The 19,138-nt window shown below is 41.9% G+C and overlaps 1 protein-coding gene across 1 annotated transcript; it reads right to left on the bottom strand.

Annotated features, from left to right (window-relative positions):
* Positions 1-9,886: 9,886 nt before the first annotated feature.
* Positions 9,887-18,601, bottom strand: LOC135488302 (uncharacterized). Its single transcript, XM_064772852.1, has 5 exons — positions 17,924-18,601; positions 16,891-17,058; positions 12,632-12,767; positions 11,741-11,965; positions 9,887-11,178 (listed from the first exon to the last, which is right to left on the bottom strand). Exons 1-5 carry the CDS (start codon positions 18,586-18,588, stop codon positions 10,990-10,992), a joined length of 1,383 nt encoding a protein of 460 aa, XP_064628922.1. The 5' UTR covers positions 18,589-18,601; the 3' UTR covers positions 9,887-10,989.
* Positions 18,602-19,138: the final 537 nt, after the last annotated feature.

Below are 19,138 nucleotides of genomic sequence, written 5' to 3'. Positions count from 1 at the left end.
CGACTACCGGAGTCGGCTCCTTTTTGCGTCCGGGAGGAGAAAGGAGGGGGGAGTCACTTCTTCCGGCCTGCACTCCTTGGACGAAAGGGGTGCCTAGTCGGACCGGATCCACCCTGGTTAGAGGAAGTATTTTTCCTCTTCCCAGTCCGGCGACCCTCCGCTTCCCGTCGGAAGGATCCAGCAGGAGCAGGCTGACTAGGCGGGGTAGGCCTAGGCAGGACCTGCCTGGCGTACGGGATTGAACCCGATGCCTGCTGGGGCCTCTCTATCTTTCTAGCGCTAGGTGGAGATGTATTGGCCCTCTGTGTCGCAGTGGGGGCATATAATTTGTCCCAATCTTTCTGTACTTGAGCCGCCTCTTGTACAGAATCTGCGAACAGTAAAGAACCGTCCATATAGGAGCGGTTCTTAAGGCCCCTTCCAGCTAGAGGGATCTGATGATATTGAGAGAGCCCAGGGCGGCGTCTCTACGGAGTAGGACGCTATTTGCTGCGGTCTTGGCGGACAGAGCAATAGCGTGCCTAATCGAATGTGACAAGGATGTCACAAGCGATTTTGTGTCATCAGATAGTGACTCATTATCCTGTAGGGATCTGGCTAGGGCCAGGTTAGTGTGCTCTGCGTAGGAGAGCACCGCTAACGTGTTTTTGGCCAGACCCTCTTGTGCTCTAAGTTCTCGGTAAGCCGAGGAGGAGATCACCCTAGGCACAAGTTGGTCCAGCTGTACATCGTCCTTTAACGTGGAAGTCGATGCTGCAGCTGGACAGCCGGCCGAGCTGACTCGATAATAGTCAGCGCGGTACTGCCTAACGGGAGGAAGTTGTGCCGTGAACAACTTCCCCCGTTTACACCAAGCTTCCGGGCCGGCTGCCGGAAGGACAAGGATGGAAGTACGTTGGTGGGCGCCTTGGGAGTCTCTGATTGTACGCTCCAATAGTTCAGAGACTGCTACCACCGACGGGGAGGGAGGAAGGAATTCAAGGGCCCGAGTGGAGCCCTGAGAGACCTGTGGATTGGGATCCACTTCCTGTCCCCAAAGTGAAAAGGTCGGTGCCGATAAGGCTGGCAGTTCCGGCGGGGTAGGGCACAGATCCTGCGGGAGGTATACGCTCTGATCAAGGATCGGAGTGTCCTCATATCCGACAGGATACTGGCCTCCTCTGGTGACAGCTCCTCCTGATTGGGGGAGCGGTAGCCTGGCTGAGAACTCTCGTTCTCAGAAAATTCCTCTAAAATAGAGGAGTCGGATGGTGGGTATCCGATGGGACCAGGCGCACCAGAGGAGCCGGAACCCTGCTCCAGATGGCTGAGTCTATCAGTAAGACTCGCTACCATCTGGATGAGCTGGGACAGTTGCTGTCCCGACTCGGGTTCCGGACCCGACATGCGGCTTCTCTCAACGACGGGCGGTTGAGGAGAGGGGGTTGGAAGCGGAAGATGCCCATATTCTGAACAAGAGTTCAGATGTCCCCTCTGCGTAGCTCGTGGCACTTCCGGTTGGCTCCACCTAAGAGGTTGGCCAACGTAGGGAGGTGCCGTAGGGAGGTGACGAAGTCCGAAACCGGAAATGCCCGTAACTCCTTCGCCGGTATGGAGCTACCGGTTGCCCTTTAGTAGGAGGAGGTACGGGGGGGGGGGGGGGGGAAACGCTGTTACGAAAGGACGCAATTATTAATGGAAAAGAAAACATGCCTACTTGAATTAAACACTATTGCAATGGATCTGAGTCTTGTTCATTACAATAGAGAGGAGAATAGCCTACGTAAATCTACCCTACCAAGATCAAAATAATGGAGCTGGGTCGACTAAGCTAGCTAAGAAAGGTCTATAATTAAATAGACTGGACAATACTAGTGCCAAGATTAGTTTGGCGGTCTACTCCGTAGGTGAATGAACCCAAAGATCGTCTAGACTTGGCTGGTTGAATTTGGCAAATCGAATTCACGGCAGCTTTGAAAAAACGATGTGCTTCGTAGGAGCACAAGAGTAAAGACTGAATATGGCGGCATGAGATCGGCGCGATCTCGCGGGATCGGTCAGGGGGCCGCCTGGCGGCCGAGCTGTTAACTCAGTTCTCCCTTTATAAAATTAAAGGGATACTCTTGTGTTTGAGCCCAAATGGAGTAACATGCAAAAGTGTTCCATAGGTAAGTTTGAATGACACAAAATGCACTTCAAAACTTCCAAAATTATAACACCGAGCTGGGATTAAGATCAGACCTTGGTGTTCCAATTGGTTTCAGTGTGAAACTAAAACCTAATTTGAAATAAGATAATGCTAAATCTGAGTGTCAAAACTAACACCAGAACTGATTTCATTTCTGGTGTTGAGGAGAGTTTTAGTTTTAGCCCCGGTGTTAGCTTTTGACACTAAAACCGTCCCTTAGTTTCAAGCTAAAACCGGACATAATGCGAAAACCAACAAACACCGACTTTGAAATAGGATGAAACTAAAACCCACTTCATTTCAATGCTGCTTTAATCAAGGGTTTTAGTGTTCCATTTAGTTTTAAAACTAAATCTAAAAACTGACTTTGAAATCACCCATTGTATCTAGAAAAGTAATGTCTTAAAGTAAAATTGCACTCGTGCGGAAGTTGGCTGTTATAACATTGGCATTTTGAAACATACTTTACTCTGCCGTATTTAAAAACTCAATACGGCACTATGAGGTGAAACAAATTATCATTAGACCTTATAGCACCCGATATTTTTTCGCCAAGGTTTTTTTAAGACCTTGGCAAATCACGGGCCCTATACGTACCCTACCGAATGGAGCCCACAGTCCTTTCGTTAGGGGTGAACGATTTTATCTGCAACGGTTTGGGTCCTTAATCATCTACCTACTTAAATGAAGTTGAACGACTGACCTCGACGAGTCCACTGTCAAATATCGGGTACGCTGGACCCAAAGCCCTTTCGTGAGGGGGGAAGGATACCATCTGTCATTACTGGAGTTTTTCATCTACCTACCTGTATTCAAACTAGTTGGCGCCTGACCTCAACGAATCCACTGTCAAATATTAGGTAAGTCTTCGCGTATAAGTTGGGCCCAAAGCTCTTTCGTTAGGGGTGAAGGATGTTACTGAAGTACATGTATATATGAACATGTACAAATACCATGGTGTGGGTCCTTCATCATCTATCTACCTATTCAGACGAATTGGACTGTCCACTGTCGAATATCGGGTAAACCATCATGTGTAGAAATAATGACTTCTTCGATTTTGGAGAAAGGTAACTACATATGTTATTCATGTTATTGGTAAATGTTATAATGACAAAGTCGAATGATCATCGGTGGGAATCAACATTGTCGGTGGGCGATAAATTTCCAAATAAATATGTTTTAGGTTTATTAGTACAGCATCTGCGATAGCCAAATACAAATGATATTGACTCAAATTGCCGAAATTGATTAAATGACGAGCCAGTGCATATTAGTGGTGGATAGAATAAGTGCACTCATTTGTTTTAGGATCACCACTTTAACCCATAATCTTAATTAATTTCATTGATTCATTTTGTCCATGAGAAGCCCTCCATATTTTCAAGAATTAACTTTGATTACATCGAACACTAATTAAAAAAAGCTCTGAGGTTTGAATCCCCTTTTGGTAATTGCCCGGCCAACTGCCGACAGGCCTCATCATTTAACTTCTGCCTTTCAGTCGCCCGTTCACGCCCTGGCTCTAACCCCACCGCTCGAATGCTTAAGGTGTCTCCTAAGCAGTATACCCTTCCAAGTGGATTGCCGTTCTTTATAGTTACAGCCTTTAATATACAGACGTTTAGAGTGGTCATCTCATTTCTCTAGCAGGTGACCTCGTTGGTCCAGATACTCATCACACAGTCAATGAACCCCGAGCTATTCTGTTTGATTATCTTTTCAAATATTTGGTCCATTGATGACTAAGCCCTATCAATAAGAAACAATTGTCCGACTGATACACTTTATCTGGTGATTAACAGTGCCCAGGGGGCATTGATTGCTAGTGCCAGGGTTCCAAACCAAAGAAGTCGGAGAATGCGCCGGGCCGCCATAGTGCTGATCTGCCCAGCTCGCAATGCATCAGTGCAGTGGTGGAGTACAATAGGTCACAGCTCAACAGGAAACAAAATTAAAACTAGGTTATTGAATTGAATTGCAAAAAAAAAGGTTTTGATAACGTGTACCAAATGAGGCTGCGCTAAAATACCGGTACTGAGAAAAAAGGGAGACCTCTGGCGGTTTAAAATGACTCGATCATAGTAATGAGTTTTGTCCCAGTTACTGAATTGTTGGAGGCCCAGTTCAAGTATTTTTTGTGGCAATTCAGTTGAATATCGATTTCAGATGGTAATGAGTTCTTGATTGGATGCACTTAAGTAGGCTACATATACTAAACAAAAAGTAATCTCGACATTTCGACGCCGATTGAGAAATCCACCGAGTTTAATACAACGAATGACCCGAATATCACTAAAACCAGCAGTACCTTTAACTGTAGGCCTAAGAGAAAGGCTAGCTACATTTAGACGAACAGAATGCTAAGCTTATAAGCCCAACATTTTTTTTAATTGGTGCTCACTCTTATCTCAGCTAGCACACAGCATCAAAAGGATAACAGCGGCAAGGAAAGTGCATTAACAGACGAGATTTGCAAATTTATCTTTGGTGTAATACTCGCAAAATTCCTAGATGACTACGGCGAGACAAACCATCATCTCAAACGAGACAACACAGCTATAGATCAGATGGTGCCTACACAACCTGGGGTAGGGGGTTATTTCCAGAGATTGTCGCCTGTTATAGGACCACCATTCGTCTTGGCAACACATGGTGCATTATTTCGAGATGATTGAGATACTAGTAGATATCATTTTTAAGACACCATTGGTGGCATCTTGTGTGTCAGTTCCGTCGACATCATGTCTTCGGTAATGGATTGTGCTGTGTTATGTTGGTCTCCGATAATCAGTCCTCAACAACGTTGGTGGAGCTAGCTTTGTGCAGTCAAAAGTACCACGGGTTTTTAAAGCTACAAAAATGTCTCATCTCATTACCGTAAAACCTGCTCACCGCCTGTCAGCCACAGCCAGTGGTCACCCGCATTAAAGGACGTTTTGATGTCCTCTGAATTACAAAGATTCCTCTGTTAAAATGTGTCTTACGTAGTCCCGACTTTGAGATCCCGAAGTTCTATTTCAGCAGCCCGATTCTGCAGTCTCTGCTAGAAATGGGCCCAAACTGTTCGCCATTGACCCGCTGTGGGTGCTAGTGTTGGCCTAGGTGTGGAGGCTAGGCCCTAGTACCCGTCTTGTTAGTTTGGGTCCGGGCACATGCACGCGGCCATTGGCTTTAACCCTCGATCGATCCTGTCTTCATTTTCAGTTGTCAGTGTTTTGAGTGGTACACTGACAAGGAAGTCGTATTTGTATTAAAATCCAACGATGTTGTTTGTGACCAGGCCCTGTGTCGTCTCCTCCTCACCCACAATGTTGGTTGTGACTATACCTGATACGATCAGATCTTGATCGTCCCCGTGTCGTCTCCTCCTGATCACCCACAATGGTGGTTGTGACTTTGTCTGATACGATCAGGCCATATTAGCAGTCCCTATGTCGTCTCCTTCTCCCCGACAATAGTGGTTATGGACATCCAATGCCTTCACAATGTTGGTTGTGACTATACCTGATACGATCAGGTCATATTGACAGTCCCTGTGTTGTCTCCTCCTCACCGACAATGTTGGTTGTGACTATGCCTAGGTCCTATTGGCAGACCCTATGTCGTCTCCTTCTCACCGACAATGGTGGTTATGGACATCCAATGCCTTCACAATGTTGGTTGTGACTATACCTGATACGATCAGGTCATATTTACAGTCCCTGTGTCGTCTCCTCCTCACCTACAATGTTGGTTGTGACTATGCCTAGGTCCTATTGACAGTTGGTTGTGACCAGGCCCTGTGTCGTCTCCTTCTCACCCACAATGTTGGTTGTGACTATACCTGATACGATCAGGTCATATTGACAGTCCCTGTGTTGTCTCCTCCTCACCGACAATGTTGGTTGTGACTATACCTGATATGATCAGGTCTTGACCGTCCCTGTGTCGTCTCCTCCTGATCACCCACAATGGTGGTTGTGACTTTGTCTGATACGATCAGGCCATATTAGCAGTCCCTATGTCGTCTCCTTCTCACCGACAATAGTGGTTATGGACATCCAATGCCTTCACAATGTTGGTTGTGACTATACCTGATACGATCAGGTCATATTGACAGTCCCTGTGTCGTCTCCTCCTCACCTACAATGTTGGTTGTGACTATGCCTAGGTGCTATTGACAGTTGTCGTCTCCTTCTCACCGACAATGTTGGTTATGGACATCCAATGCCTTCACAATGTTGGTTGTGACTATACCTGATACGATCAGGTCATATTGACAGTCCCTGTGTCGTCTCCTCCTCACCTACAATGTTGGTTGTGACTATGCCTAGGTCCTATTGACAGTTGTCGTCTCCTTCTCACCGACAATGTTGGTTGTGACCATCCCATGCCTCCACAATGTTGGTTGTGACTATACCTGATACGATCAGGTCTTGACAGTCCCTGTGTCGTCTCCTCCTCACTGACAATGTTGGTTGTGACTATGCCTAGGTCCTATTGACAGTCCCTATGTCGTCTCCTTCTCACCGACAATGGTGGTTATGACCATCCCATGCCTCCACAATGTTGGTTGGTGAAGTCAGTCAGCAATAAACAAAAACAACTTCACTTCTTCCTTCCTAATTATAGACTTTGTATAGCCTACTATGCAAGTGCATGAAATAAAGGTCACAGTTCAATTGTCCTGGTTATATCGTTGTTGTACTAACATATTTTTGTTAAATTGGCGAGTACGGTTATGAAAATTGAAGACAGCCAAAAAAGGCATCTACATGAATTTGTGCAAGCATAAAATGATATTCTGATAACAGTTATATTCTTCATATCTTACTTGTCCGATCACCTTTTCTACTTCAAGGAGTGATTGTGAACATGCAGACAAAAAAGCCAAACTTGTTAATAAAGCGACTGAAGGCAGAGATGGCAACACATAACAGAAGGGATAACGTAAAAGGAATCATCCAGCTTTTTCCATCAGACGAAAGTATTTATAAAGACATACTGCAGGGGCCACGCTTAGTAAATTCACTTGGTCAACTACAGCAATTATTTAACATCTGTGTGCAAAGTGTGTGCTGGTATAGCACATCTACATTCTTTCTACAGGGAAAATTTGAAAGTTACTTTTACTTTCATTTAAAATGAAAGATGTCATTTTTAAGCATGTTTATTATTTTGTTTTCAAAACAGTCGATGATTGGAAGGCCACCTGTGCGAGTATTCCTGCAGGAAGACAATCTCCATCTGACCAAGAGAACTGTGATTGGTATGGCAATGAAAATTAGAGAGCAGATAACTGGAGGAGGAAGTCAGTTGGCCATCACAACGATTCATATGAAGAAAGACAGATATGTTGACTGCATGGCTGTTGGGCACGTGTCCGGTTTTCATTGTATTTTCTGTTTACCTTAAAATCATCCAATGCCAACCTCTCCTTTTGGTTACTTGTCAACAAACAAAGAAAATTCCAAAATATGGGATCTAAGACACCAATGCATTCCTCTAGGGTCAACATCATCATGATCATAAGGTCTTTAAATTTTTTTCCTGAAATTTTTTCTGTACCTTTTCACATTGTTCACTAGTCTTGTTTAATCCTTTTTAGATCATTACCAATGTTCTTCACCTTGTCTAGTAAAGTTTTAATAAAAAACTCAGTAAGATCAACCTCTTGCCTTCTTACCTTTTTGTTCAGTTCGATGTTTTAGTTTCTGTCAGCCTCCGACATTGGCGACAAAGCCTGAGGGTGCCTCTTTTTCACCAACTCGTCATTGTGCTTTGAAAACAGAAAACAATTGGGGACAAAGTCACCAACAGTTTTGAGAGTTGTATTCTGTATTGACATAGGGGCAAGAAATACTGCCACCGACGAGGCAACATCATCAATCATACATGTCATACATACAGGAGACAAAGTCACAACCAGTTCACTGGACATGAAATGTTATTGTTGATACTGGTCTTTATATATCAAAGGTAGAGTATCCATCTCGGATGTTGAGGAAAACATCCTTCAAAGGAGATGATGAAGACAAAGTCACAACCACTAGTATTCTGTTCATTTGGTATGATAACTGCTTGGGACCATCATTCATCTTGAAATGATGGAGACAAGTCATGTCCAGTTCTTTGAGGGACGTAATATGCTAATTTGGGCAAGCATTGTTATGTTGCCCTGAAATAACCATACTCTTTAAGAGATCAATCATCCATCAGTGATGAAAGAGACAAAGTCACAGTCAAGACACATGACAGTTCACTCCTCAAGGGTTGCATCCCATTCACTTGGCCAACAAACATGACAAACGTTATTTTCTGATGGCTCTTAAGTCTTACAGTGACGGAGTGTCCAAAGACAACTAAGTCAAAGTATTGGTACATATCAATGAAACGGCCAGGGGTCATTGTGCTCACCGTAAGTATTTTTAGTAGACAGTTACAGAAAGTGCTACAGAATGACAATGGTGAATATATTTTTAACTTTGACCTCAGTGACCCTGACAGGTAGGTCAAATAACAAACCAGGGTGATATGTGATGTAGACACATCCACCTGACCATAACAATTTCATCACTCGTTACACTACAGCAATCGGCAAAAAACGATTTCCAAGATGGCCGCATAATTAAATCTATGGCACCAAATAAATCAAAAAATGAAGAAAATGTAAGATAGAACTCAGAAAAGAAAAAAGGAAAAGATGAAAAATAAAAATATTTTTGGCTGTCCTTGACCGGGGTTTGAACTCACGACCTTTGGATTGCCACAATACGAGGAAAAACCCACAAAACATGCAATTTCGGCCATATTTGAATTCCGATCTGGCTGAAACTTGGCATACAAATAGTGGCTTCTCAGATGCATCATTACACAAAATTAAAACTCTTTACATTGAACAACGACAAAACGTACCAAGAACGGTAAAGTTATCAACTTTGACCTCTGTGAACTTAAAAGGTGGGTCAAATCAAAAACCCGTAAGATATGTGATGTATCCTTGTTAGGAGTACCTACCATGAAACTTTTATCAAAAACAAATCAGTATTAAGCGAGAAATCACACTTTTTGAGTTTTGAGTTTGGGCCCCCTGGTGGCCAAGTCAATAATCAGACCGAACCAAAATTCAGTGTAAAAGGTCAACTGACCTAGGGGGTCATTTGTTCAAAGTTTCAAGTTCATTACTGTTGCGGTTGAGAAACGTGCCATAGTTACACTCAAACGGCAAATTTACGCCATTTGACCTCTGCGACCTTAAAAAGTAGGTCAAATCCGAAAAATCGTGCAACATCTAAGGTAACCTTGCTAGGGGTCCCTGCCATAAAAATTTCATCAAAAACAATTTGCTAATAAACAGGCTATTGCACTTCTTACTTTTTCTGTTTTGGCCCCCTGGTGGCAAAGTCAAGAATCAGATCAGGCTGAAATTCAGCACCAGAGGTTATCTGATATAGGGGGTTATATGTACCAAGTTTCAAGCTCATAGCTTTGGTGATTGAGAAACGTGCCATAGTTACACTCAAACGGCCAATTCACGCCATTTGACCTCTGCGACCTTGAAAAATAGATCAAATTAAAAACCCGTAAGATATATGATGTATCCTTGCTATGAGTACCTACCACAAAAGTTTTATCGAAAACAAGTCACTAATAAGCGAGATATCACACTTTTTAGATATCCACATTTGGCCCCCTGGTGGCCAAGTAGAGAATCAGATCGGACAGAAATTTAGTGTCACGGGTCATCTGACCTAGGGGGTCATGTGTACAAAGTTTTAAGTTCATAGGCCTAGTGGTTAAAAAACGTGCCACTGTTTTTGAACTAGGATACGACGGACAACGACGACGGACGACGGACACTGCGGTGTTGTATAGACTCCCCTACGGTGAGCCAACAAGGAAGATGATCAGCAAGAGCCAGGTTGGCGCAATTATGTTTAGGCCTAAACATATTTGCTGCTCGCGGTGATTTGTCACAGATAGCATTTCCTCATTAGGTTCCGGTTCTCAACCAAAAATTCATAATTCAAATTAAGTTTATTGGACCTATACATACATTTATATCGGTTGAAAATACAGTGCAGACAGATAAGACAAGAAGACATTTAACAGGAGAAAATGGTGCAGAATACAAATTCATGTACAATATTTTTACAGATTAATCAATAAAAGTGGTAGGTGACACCCAACAATTACAGCGCCTTGAGAAGGTGATGTTTTTCTATTTTGTAAACAATGAAATGTATTTAGAGGTAGGCTTACACAATTCACTGTCTCGAAGAGCAGCCAGTGAAATAGGTAGTGTCCAAAACGTGGTATATTTGACACTTACATAACTCCGAGGCATATACGCACTGTGGACGTTACTAGTGCATATGTATATATGCCACATAACTGGGTTTAAAAAAATTGCCGGATATTAAGGTCTCATATTAAAACCCCATAAAACGAGAGAAGAAATTGGTTTAACATGTTAAAATGCAGATAAAATTCTGCATTATCAACGAGAGAAGAAATTGGTTTAACATGTTAAAACGCATTCAGGTTTTTCAAAAAAGCGTGAAAAACTTTCCTGCCTATAGTATTGTCAGAAATACGGCAGGAATGCCAATGCATCAACTTGATACCCATATAAATTCTATAAATCTTTCTACCCATATATGTTGGAACACAACTTACAGTCTGTGTTTGAACACTCGAATTATTGCAGTGATGTGGGTAAATGCATTAATTGATCTTGACCCACTGGCTGTTCGCTAATCAGTCCAGTTGTTTTTAAGATAGTCACATGAGCAGGGACAAACAGGAATGTGCATACGAAGAGGGCTTGATTACAGTATTCATATATGACCAGCAAGCTTAGCCAAAGTTGTCAAAATGTAAACCAAGTGCTTTCGATCCTCTGCACATAACATATCATACGGTCTAGTGTAAAAAATGTTCGCCTCGTGTGAAGGACTTACTTCACTTGTCTCCTCAAGCAGCTCTTGCAGGTGCTGTTTCTTCATCTTTAGACAAGTAAGACTGACCTATAAAATAGGAAGAAAAAAACATTTAATCGACACCTGCACCTACCCTATTGTCCCGGAGTCTAAAGGTTAGTGAAATCAAGCAAGAATGGGCGTTGGCCTCTGTGATGATCTGAACGACTTTAGACGTGTCTTTTAGGCATGAGCAATAGCATTAATTCTCGCGACCAGCACTATGGGCGTCGTTATGCAGTTCAGCTTTAATACTTAAGAAGGGGCGTGCGGATTGGTTTTAAACATCAACTGTTTGCCATCTAGGGAGCACTGAGGTTATGGTACAAAAAAATCAGGTTCTTTTGTGAGAGATCCATTTCTCATTTTTCCAAATACATGTACTGTCCTTCTCTGGGGCAGTTACTCTAAAGTTAGAAGGTTACAGTCTTAAACTATGCAAGATTAATGACCAGAGAGCACAAAAAATACTACTGTCCATTAATTTTTTTATGAGTGTAGAAGGATTCAGGACAATAGTTCTGGTGGTTATATAACGGATGATGCACAACGCCTCAGAACACCATATCATATCATATAGTCACAGGCTGGTTTTGCAAAAAATATTTACCTTTGTTGCCTGGATGACCAAACCAAAGATAAGGTTGTCGTTGTTATAACCTTTCACAGCTGAAAATGGAAGCTCAACTAATAACTCGGCAGCATGCTGTCCACGAAGATCACTTGAAAATGTGTTTTTCAGTTTGTCAAGACGACGTCGCTTTATCAAGTTATCTCCTGCTGCATCAGATTGTTCTTCCTGATCTTTCACTACACTCACAGTGCGTTTTTTCACCTGAATATAAATTAGAGGAAAAATGAACAGATTATCTTCAACGAAAACTAGAATTGTCAGTTGAGTCTTGCCAGATGATATCTTCGATATCCAGACTGCACGAGAAATTTTCTCATTTGGTCAGGACCCTACATTGTTGAAATACGTTTCTCTTTTGCAACACCTTCATTGTTGCTATTTCTGACGTCATAAATTTATTCATCATTTATTCTTAATGTTTTGTTGCATAAAGGGAATTTTAGAATTTTGTTGGTAAGGTAAAGTGGTACAATTATAGCCCCATTCAGTGTAGAAAACAGCCGACAGTACTGTAGCCTAATTGTACTGGGGGTATATTTGTACCACCTTAGCTTTGTTACAGATATTTATTCAGAAATTTTCATGATAGTATGAGACTTTTTCTATGTCTGAGGTAGCATCTGCAAAAAGTTAAAACACATATCTCTGCCAATGAGCTTTTTGGGGGGGGGGGGCGTCTACCTAGTTTAATGCATTTTCCTTGTGATCCAATATCTTTGAAAATAAATAAGCTGCAGAGGTCAAGATGGTAAATTCATGAAGAGGAAGTTCATTGTTGTCATGGACAAAAGTGTGACATGTGACACTTTTTGTGACCAGTTTCTGACAAGTGACCAATGATGAAATAGACTTTTCTTTTTTTCTCACCTCACCAACAGTGACAACAGAGATATCATAACATCCCTTCAGTTTCATGTCTTCAAATTTCAGCATACGCAAATCAGGGATAGATTTCACATCATTACCACACACCCTCAAGGAACGGGGCATACATCCGCCGGAACTGAAATAATAGCAAATACGTCTTCTACATCACATACAAAACGATTTGTGCGAAACTGCAATCAAAAGTCAAGGGAGTTTGGTTAACATTGGTTAGTTTTTTGGCCCCCAGCATCTTGGTGAACGATGTCAACTACAGAAGGCCGTAGTGCTACAATTCAAGTGTTGGGAAATAGCATCTATCTAAGGCATTCAGACTTTTTTTTCAAACACAAGTGGGGACACCCCCTCCAGTCCCACCCCCTGCTCGGCCATTTGCCTCATTAGCTGCTCGACATATTAGTCCACTGATGATTGATGAGGCTCCAAATAATATAACATTCATGACACTGTTCTAAAGCTGTAGGGAATTTTTCATGCATAGTCAAGTAGACCAGGGACTTGTGTCCTCTTTTATGTTACGCTACATGTATTGTCATTGTATCCATTGTTGTCTTGCCTGTGTCGCTACTTTAGTGTAAGACTACAGTAAATGAGTAACCTAGCAGAAATATAATCACGCAGAATCATCTTTTTCACAGACAGATCAGCCAAAAAAAGTTGATAAAAATATCATTCTACAAAAATTTGGCAGACTGACAATCAGGGGAATGTCCCTTACAATACACAGGTAAACAGCTATTTTCCTGGATTAAAGTTTGGTCCTTATAGAATGACTTATGACTGCTGTTTTATTTGACTGCAGCAACAGAAGTGTATGTACTCATCTGGTACAAAAAGAACAAGAGGCCCAAGGGCCTGGCGCTCAGCTGGATGACCTAATAACATAGGACTGAGGGTATAAAGTAGATAGTAGTAAATATCGGCTTTATACTACTGTTTGAAGGTCAAGAGAATACGTTATACCACTAAAATTTCCAATGCAGAGCTGCCAGCTGGATGAAATATGATTGAACTAATTAAATCAGCCATGGTATGTAAATATTACAGGAGGCAACGGAAGATATCCCTAGTTCAGTATGTTGTATCGGTAGCTTTACAGAAAAGAAGTGTCAGAGAGGATGAGACTTCTCCATGGACAACTGTGGTATGTCCAGGCTGGGTTGTACAGCACAAGGATACAAAATGATGTCTGTAATTGAGAGGTATCCTGATTTAACAGAGGTCAAAATAAATAGAAATGACCAGTTTGGGACTAACACCACTGTCTTTTTTTTTAATAAGGTAGAGATTACAGGAGTCAACAAAATTAATTTTATTGAGAGAAATTGACCTGTCCTGCAGGTGATTGGAATTTACAATACAAAGGGTCGTTGTTCATGACATTGTGCTCTACTGCGTATTCCTAGTCATAGTGAGTCGATCTAGAACCAATCTATCCTTGGCGCAGACAGGTTCAAATTGGCTATATTTTGAATAGATTGAATTGCGATGAAAATCTAATGCAATAAAGGAGCAATATCGAAGAGACAAATTAATCAAACCAATTGTCCACAGACTCGGACCCTGAAATGGCACGATGTATGCGTGCATATAAAAGTATATCAATTGGTCCCATAGAGATGATGAGGCAATGTCAATATGCCTTGTTCCTTAGTCAGCAATATGCCCCTTTTTATACGGAGAAGGAGAACCCAGATAGGCTTTCACATGTCGGCTTCCAAATGGCTCGAACCAACTGTACTATCACTACTATAAGTTTAAAATGCGTGCTCCTCCAACATGTAGCAATGTCTCGGCCAAAAAGCCACTTAGTCGACAGGCAAGCTAGAAGTTCAGCACCGTGAGCAGCTCCTTGGTAGTTCCGCGCGCCTCTTCAGATACATCAAGTATTGAAAGCTGTGGTGAGCTGAGCACATAAAAAGACCATGGTCACCTTAATTTGAAAATCCCTTCATAATCAAGGGCTACCTCTGACTAAAACAGCACAATAGACCACCAATTTGACCCCAGCTCCTAACTGCGGGAAAACCCAAGTCCAGCAACCAAAAGTACCAAAAATACATTTTTGTTTACAATACATTTGAACTGCACACATGCGTTTGTTTACAATTTCATTTCCCGCGAAATCTCGAAAATCAGGTGACCTGCAATCATGGATTGAAAATAACATAAACTGGGTTCAGCAGGTCAGCAAGTATACCGGCTGTTCCAATCATCCCCCTACAGCCAGCTGTTCAAAAGGTAATGTTATTCACCCCACAGGGAGTGCAGGTAATTGATTAAGCCCCTGCATAACTTAACACTATAACAGCAATGGCTTGGCTTCTGTGGTAAGGAGAATTGACAGTTTTTTACGGGAGTAACATTATTGTGTTGCTTTTAAAACGTCTACTTTTTACTCATGTAAGAATCGTAGTACTAATAATAACTTCAACTTATTTTCCGGTTATGATAACACAACACGCATCTTTATGATCATGAACTTTCTCAAACTAACTGAATGACCTAATCGCCTTGGACGCACAACCACATATCAATCCGCCCCGACGATCAACAACAAAGTTTTCGTGCTTTTAGCTGTCAACATCAATGGCTATAATATACTCCTGCAGAATAGTAGAATTAATAGAACTAATTTCCGAAGTTTCCAATAGTTTGAACACAAATCAGAACATCACCCATCAGCTGGACTCAGATCTGCATAAATTACGATAAATAACTAGAATTGAGAAATTTGCTTTACAGCAAATTTGATGGTCCCCACATAGGGAAAACTGTGCAATGGATGGTGATTTTGCTTCATATGAAGCCACACTTTGGTTTTGGGAATAAGAGCTGGGTATGTGTCGTGATGGGCTAGGGCCAGGAGGCCTAGGTGCAGTTATAGATGGAGTACTAGTGAAAGTTGAAGTAGTTGGCGTAGAGTTTCCAAACAACGGGGAAAAGAATAGCGAGGAAATTTCGCCTATCTGCATGCCGATTCACGCATGATCTATTTCCGGACGCTCGCTCTTTCTCAAAATAACACGCTCAATAATCATTCAAACAGCACCCAAACTATTTTAGATGGGCAGGATGGATTATCGATAAGCATTTAAGGCTATTACTTTGGCTCCCTACCCTTGATTTCTACATTCAACAGTCACTAAACTGCTAACGCGTTCTTCGCTCGACCAACTCCATGTGGATCGGTTCGGCCATGAGAAGAATGACGTCATTATGGTGGGGCGGAGCTTATGCAAATGTGTCAGAATCTCGCCTCTGTGCATGTCAGATTGAATCGCGGCTTCGGCATGTTGGGAGAAGACGATCAGACGAACCTCAGCAAAAAATGCTTCAAAGTCATGGAAATAATGAGAATATTGAAAATCTTTTTGTGATATTCCATGCATCGAATTTCCTTCAATGGGATTGGAGTGATTGATCCTTGATCTATTCAGCAGTTTGGCTGGACAAGCTCCATAAATGTTTTGTGGAAGAAGAACAAGAAACAGAACCTACCTACCTAGTGATATCAAGATGGTCTCCACTGAGAGTGTGGAGACCATAATGAGGTCGTCGCTTCAATTTCGCAAAGAAAGTTGACTCCATTCGAAGTTTGTTTTGACCAAATTCCGTTGAACTCATCGTTATGAGGGCATTTGAAGACATTCTCGTTGATCTTTTCTATAAACGTGTGAAGTTTCGTACCAAAATACATTTCTGTAAAGGCTTAAATAAGAAAATTTGTCACTTACAAATCATCGCTCCGGTAGAAATAAAAAGGTCGCCGCCATTTTCTTGATGATAGTTCTCCAGGTAACCTCGGCGGGAAATTTAAAGCGGGGTCATCCGGGGTCAAACAACAGTTTTGCTCACTACCGCCAACTGGTGATATAAATCGACACTAATCTATTTTATATCAAAACTTCTGTATCATGAAGACCTTTTCAACTTTACTTCAAGCTTTTATCTGCTGGAATAGAGCATCAAAAAATTGTTCTTTCATTTACGCATTTTGCCCCCTGGGGAGCTGAATTTGAGTCGAATCGCCGAATTTTTTTCCGTAAGCAACATTTTCTGCGGTGATTATAAGCAAGACTAGATTTGAAGTGCCTCGGTTGTATGATTACAAAATGCCCAACTTTGTCTACAGATGGCTAGATGGAAGGATGACAGGATTGATGGAAGGAAGGACGGACACCAATTGAATAGCTATTTGACTAGCTCCGCTGACTTTGTCAGCTGAGCTAAAAACTTACGGCAAATCAATTGATAGCATCTGTGTAAATGTACAGAAAAGCCAAGTGAAGGTCTGTTCATCAGGTTTTGCAGGTGGTTGGGCTAAACACATTTCAAAGATACTTTTCAATCTTTTAAGGAATGCCATACATCCATGATATATCCAGTACCCTTGTTGATCCATGTTGCTGAAAAAGAATTTTAGAAAATAAAATGAATTATGAAGCGCAGAACTCCCGTGTATTCATGTACTGGCTTGAAAATAAAGTGTACACTTGCATGACTTGTCAGCGAAGCCCGTTGACCTGGCTGATGGCCATTAGCGTGATCCCCTGGATAGGGCACATTTTGTTTCTCGCCATTTCTCATTCATTTTTGGCCCATTAGTAGATGCACAAAAAAAACCCTCAACCTTTTATTCAGTTGGTTTAGAAATAAACTGTAGAGCGGAAAGTGTCCAAATTCAACGTACTAGTACTAGTAGTGCATTGACTATTTCAATGTATGTACAGCAGTCCAAAAGGATGGTGTCAGTGACTGTCACTCATTTACTTCTGAAAACGCACTGTCTAGAGGTACGGGAGCCGTATCCCTACTACATGCATGACATGTAGGTCAGAATGCTAAAGGTACAGCATTCTTCTGCGATTCCCAAAATGTTTTTTTCTCTCAACTCAGACAACTGCGCCGAGTCACAGCTTAGAGTTTACACTAAGGCCACAGTGACAGTGCATGCATCTTTGAAGCTATCAATGGCTTTTTAGTACCCTGGGTGAATATGCTTTTGAAGTATAACATTAACGAAAGGTCCACTCGTAAGATCGAGTTTAGGCCAATTACTATCAAAAAGGGCGCTGTGGCCCAGTGAATACAGCATTGGTCTCAGACCATGACGTCTCGGGTTCAAATCCCACGATGGTCACTTTTAATTTTCTTTCTGTGATTTTTCTGCAGCTTTCTTCTAAATTTTGGGATGTTTCTTCAATGTTATAAGAAAAGACTGACTTTCACTCAAAAAATTCTGAAAAAGCCTAAAGCCCGCAGCACACTAACCTCCAACCTCGGCGTTTACAGGCGTTTTTTTTTTTATCCATTATATATATTAGGAAGCTCATGCTTAATTTCAATATTTCTGTGTCTTCGAAGTCCAGATTTTCGATGTTGAACTTCTCGGGTAACCATTTAGTCATTTCTTCCTGCTTTTTGTTAATTTTTTCTTCCAGGTCTTGGTCGATCTTCACATTGGCCATTTCGAATATCCTCATATAGTCATGCTCGTCGTCAGCGCCATTGTCAATGAATTCACTATCGTATTTTATGCGCAATACCTCCAGAGGAGACCCCATAAGCACGTCCCCATCAGCCCACCAAGTATCATCCTTCCATGATCTGGCCGATGCTGGCAGTTTTATTGGACTTATTTTCTTCTTTCTCGCACCGAATACTTCAACTTCGCAATCTTGTGAAGAACTCGAACTCGTTGCAGTGGTTTCATCCTCCACGCTTTTTTGTGAACACGATATCGGAGAAGACGGAGGTCCCGAATCATCCGTCGGCTGATCCTGCGAGTCCGTAGCAGTTCCTACTGTACGTTTTTTACCTATCTTTTTCGACACTGTACCATTATTCATGTTTGGTGATAACACAGCAAGGTAACCCTCGATAAACACACGAAAGTGATGAAGAAAGGCAATGTGTAGCCTCTGAGACAAGAGCATGAAGAGCGGAACAGCGAGTTCACAATAATTCGAAATACCAAGCGAGGGGTTTGTTAATTTATGCAAGTTTCTCATATGAATCTATTTTTGTCCGTCATGTGACCTTCCTCGGCATTTTCGCGGCAAGTTCAGAATAGTCCGGAGCTGAGCGATGTGTGGGCAAATGTTGGACAGAGTAAGTCTACCATAGGAACCCAATTCTTAAAGGCACGATAAAGTGACGAAAAGCCGCAGTTGTAACTATATAAAGCGAGATATAAGAGACACCTATCGGAAAAACAAAGTCCTTGCCGTTATATTTTGGAACAGGACTGCCCATTCATATCGTTGGAAACCGCACGGATTTCAATCTCGAACACTATGTATTTGTTCTGTTTGGGTGAAACGGATATCTTAGGTCAACCCACTGGAAAAATCCTTTTCAAATATCAAATAACTTTTCATTTTCATTTTATTTGATATCCCGACAAGTGAGGGTGGGCTGTAATAAATTAGGCATTATTCAAATCGGTTGTCTTTCACATCAGACATATTTTCGTTAACGTCTTGA

Source organism: Lineus longissimus, chromosome 5 (genome assembly GCF_910592395.1).
Source record: "Lineus longissimus chromosome 5, tnLinLong1.2, whole genome shotgun sequence".
Lineage (NCBI taxonomy): Eukaryota > Metazoa > Nemertea > Pilidiophora > Heteronemertea > Lineidae > Lineus > Lineus longissimus.
This window is presented reverse-complemented; position numbering and strand designations above follow the sequence as displayed.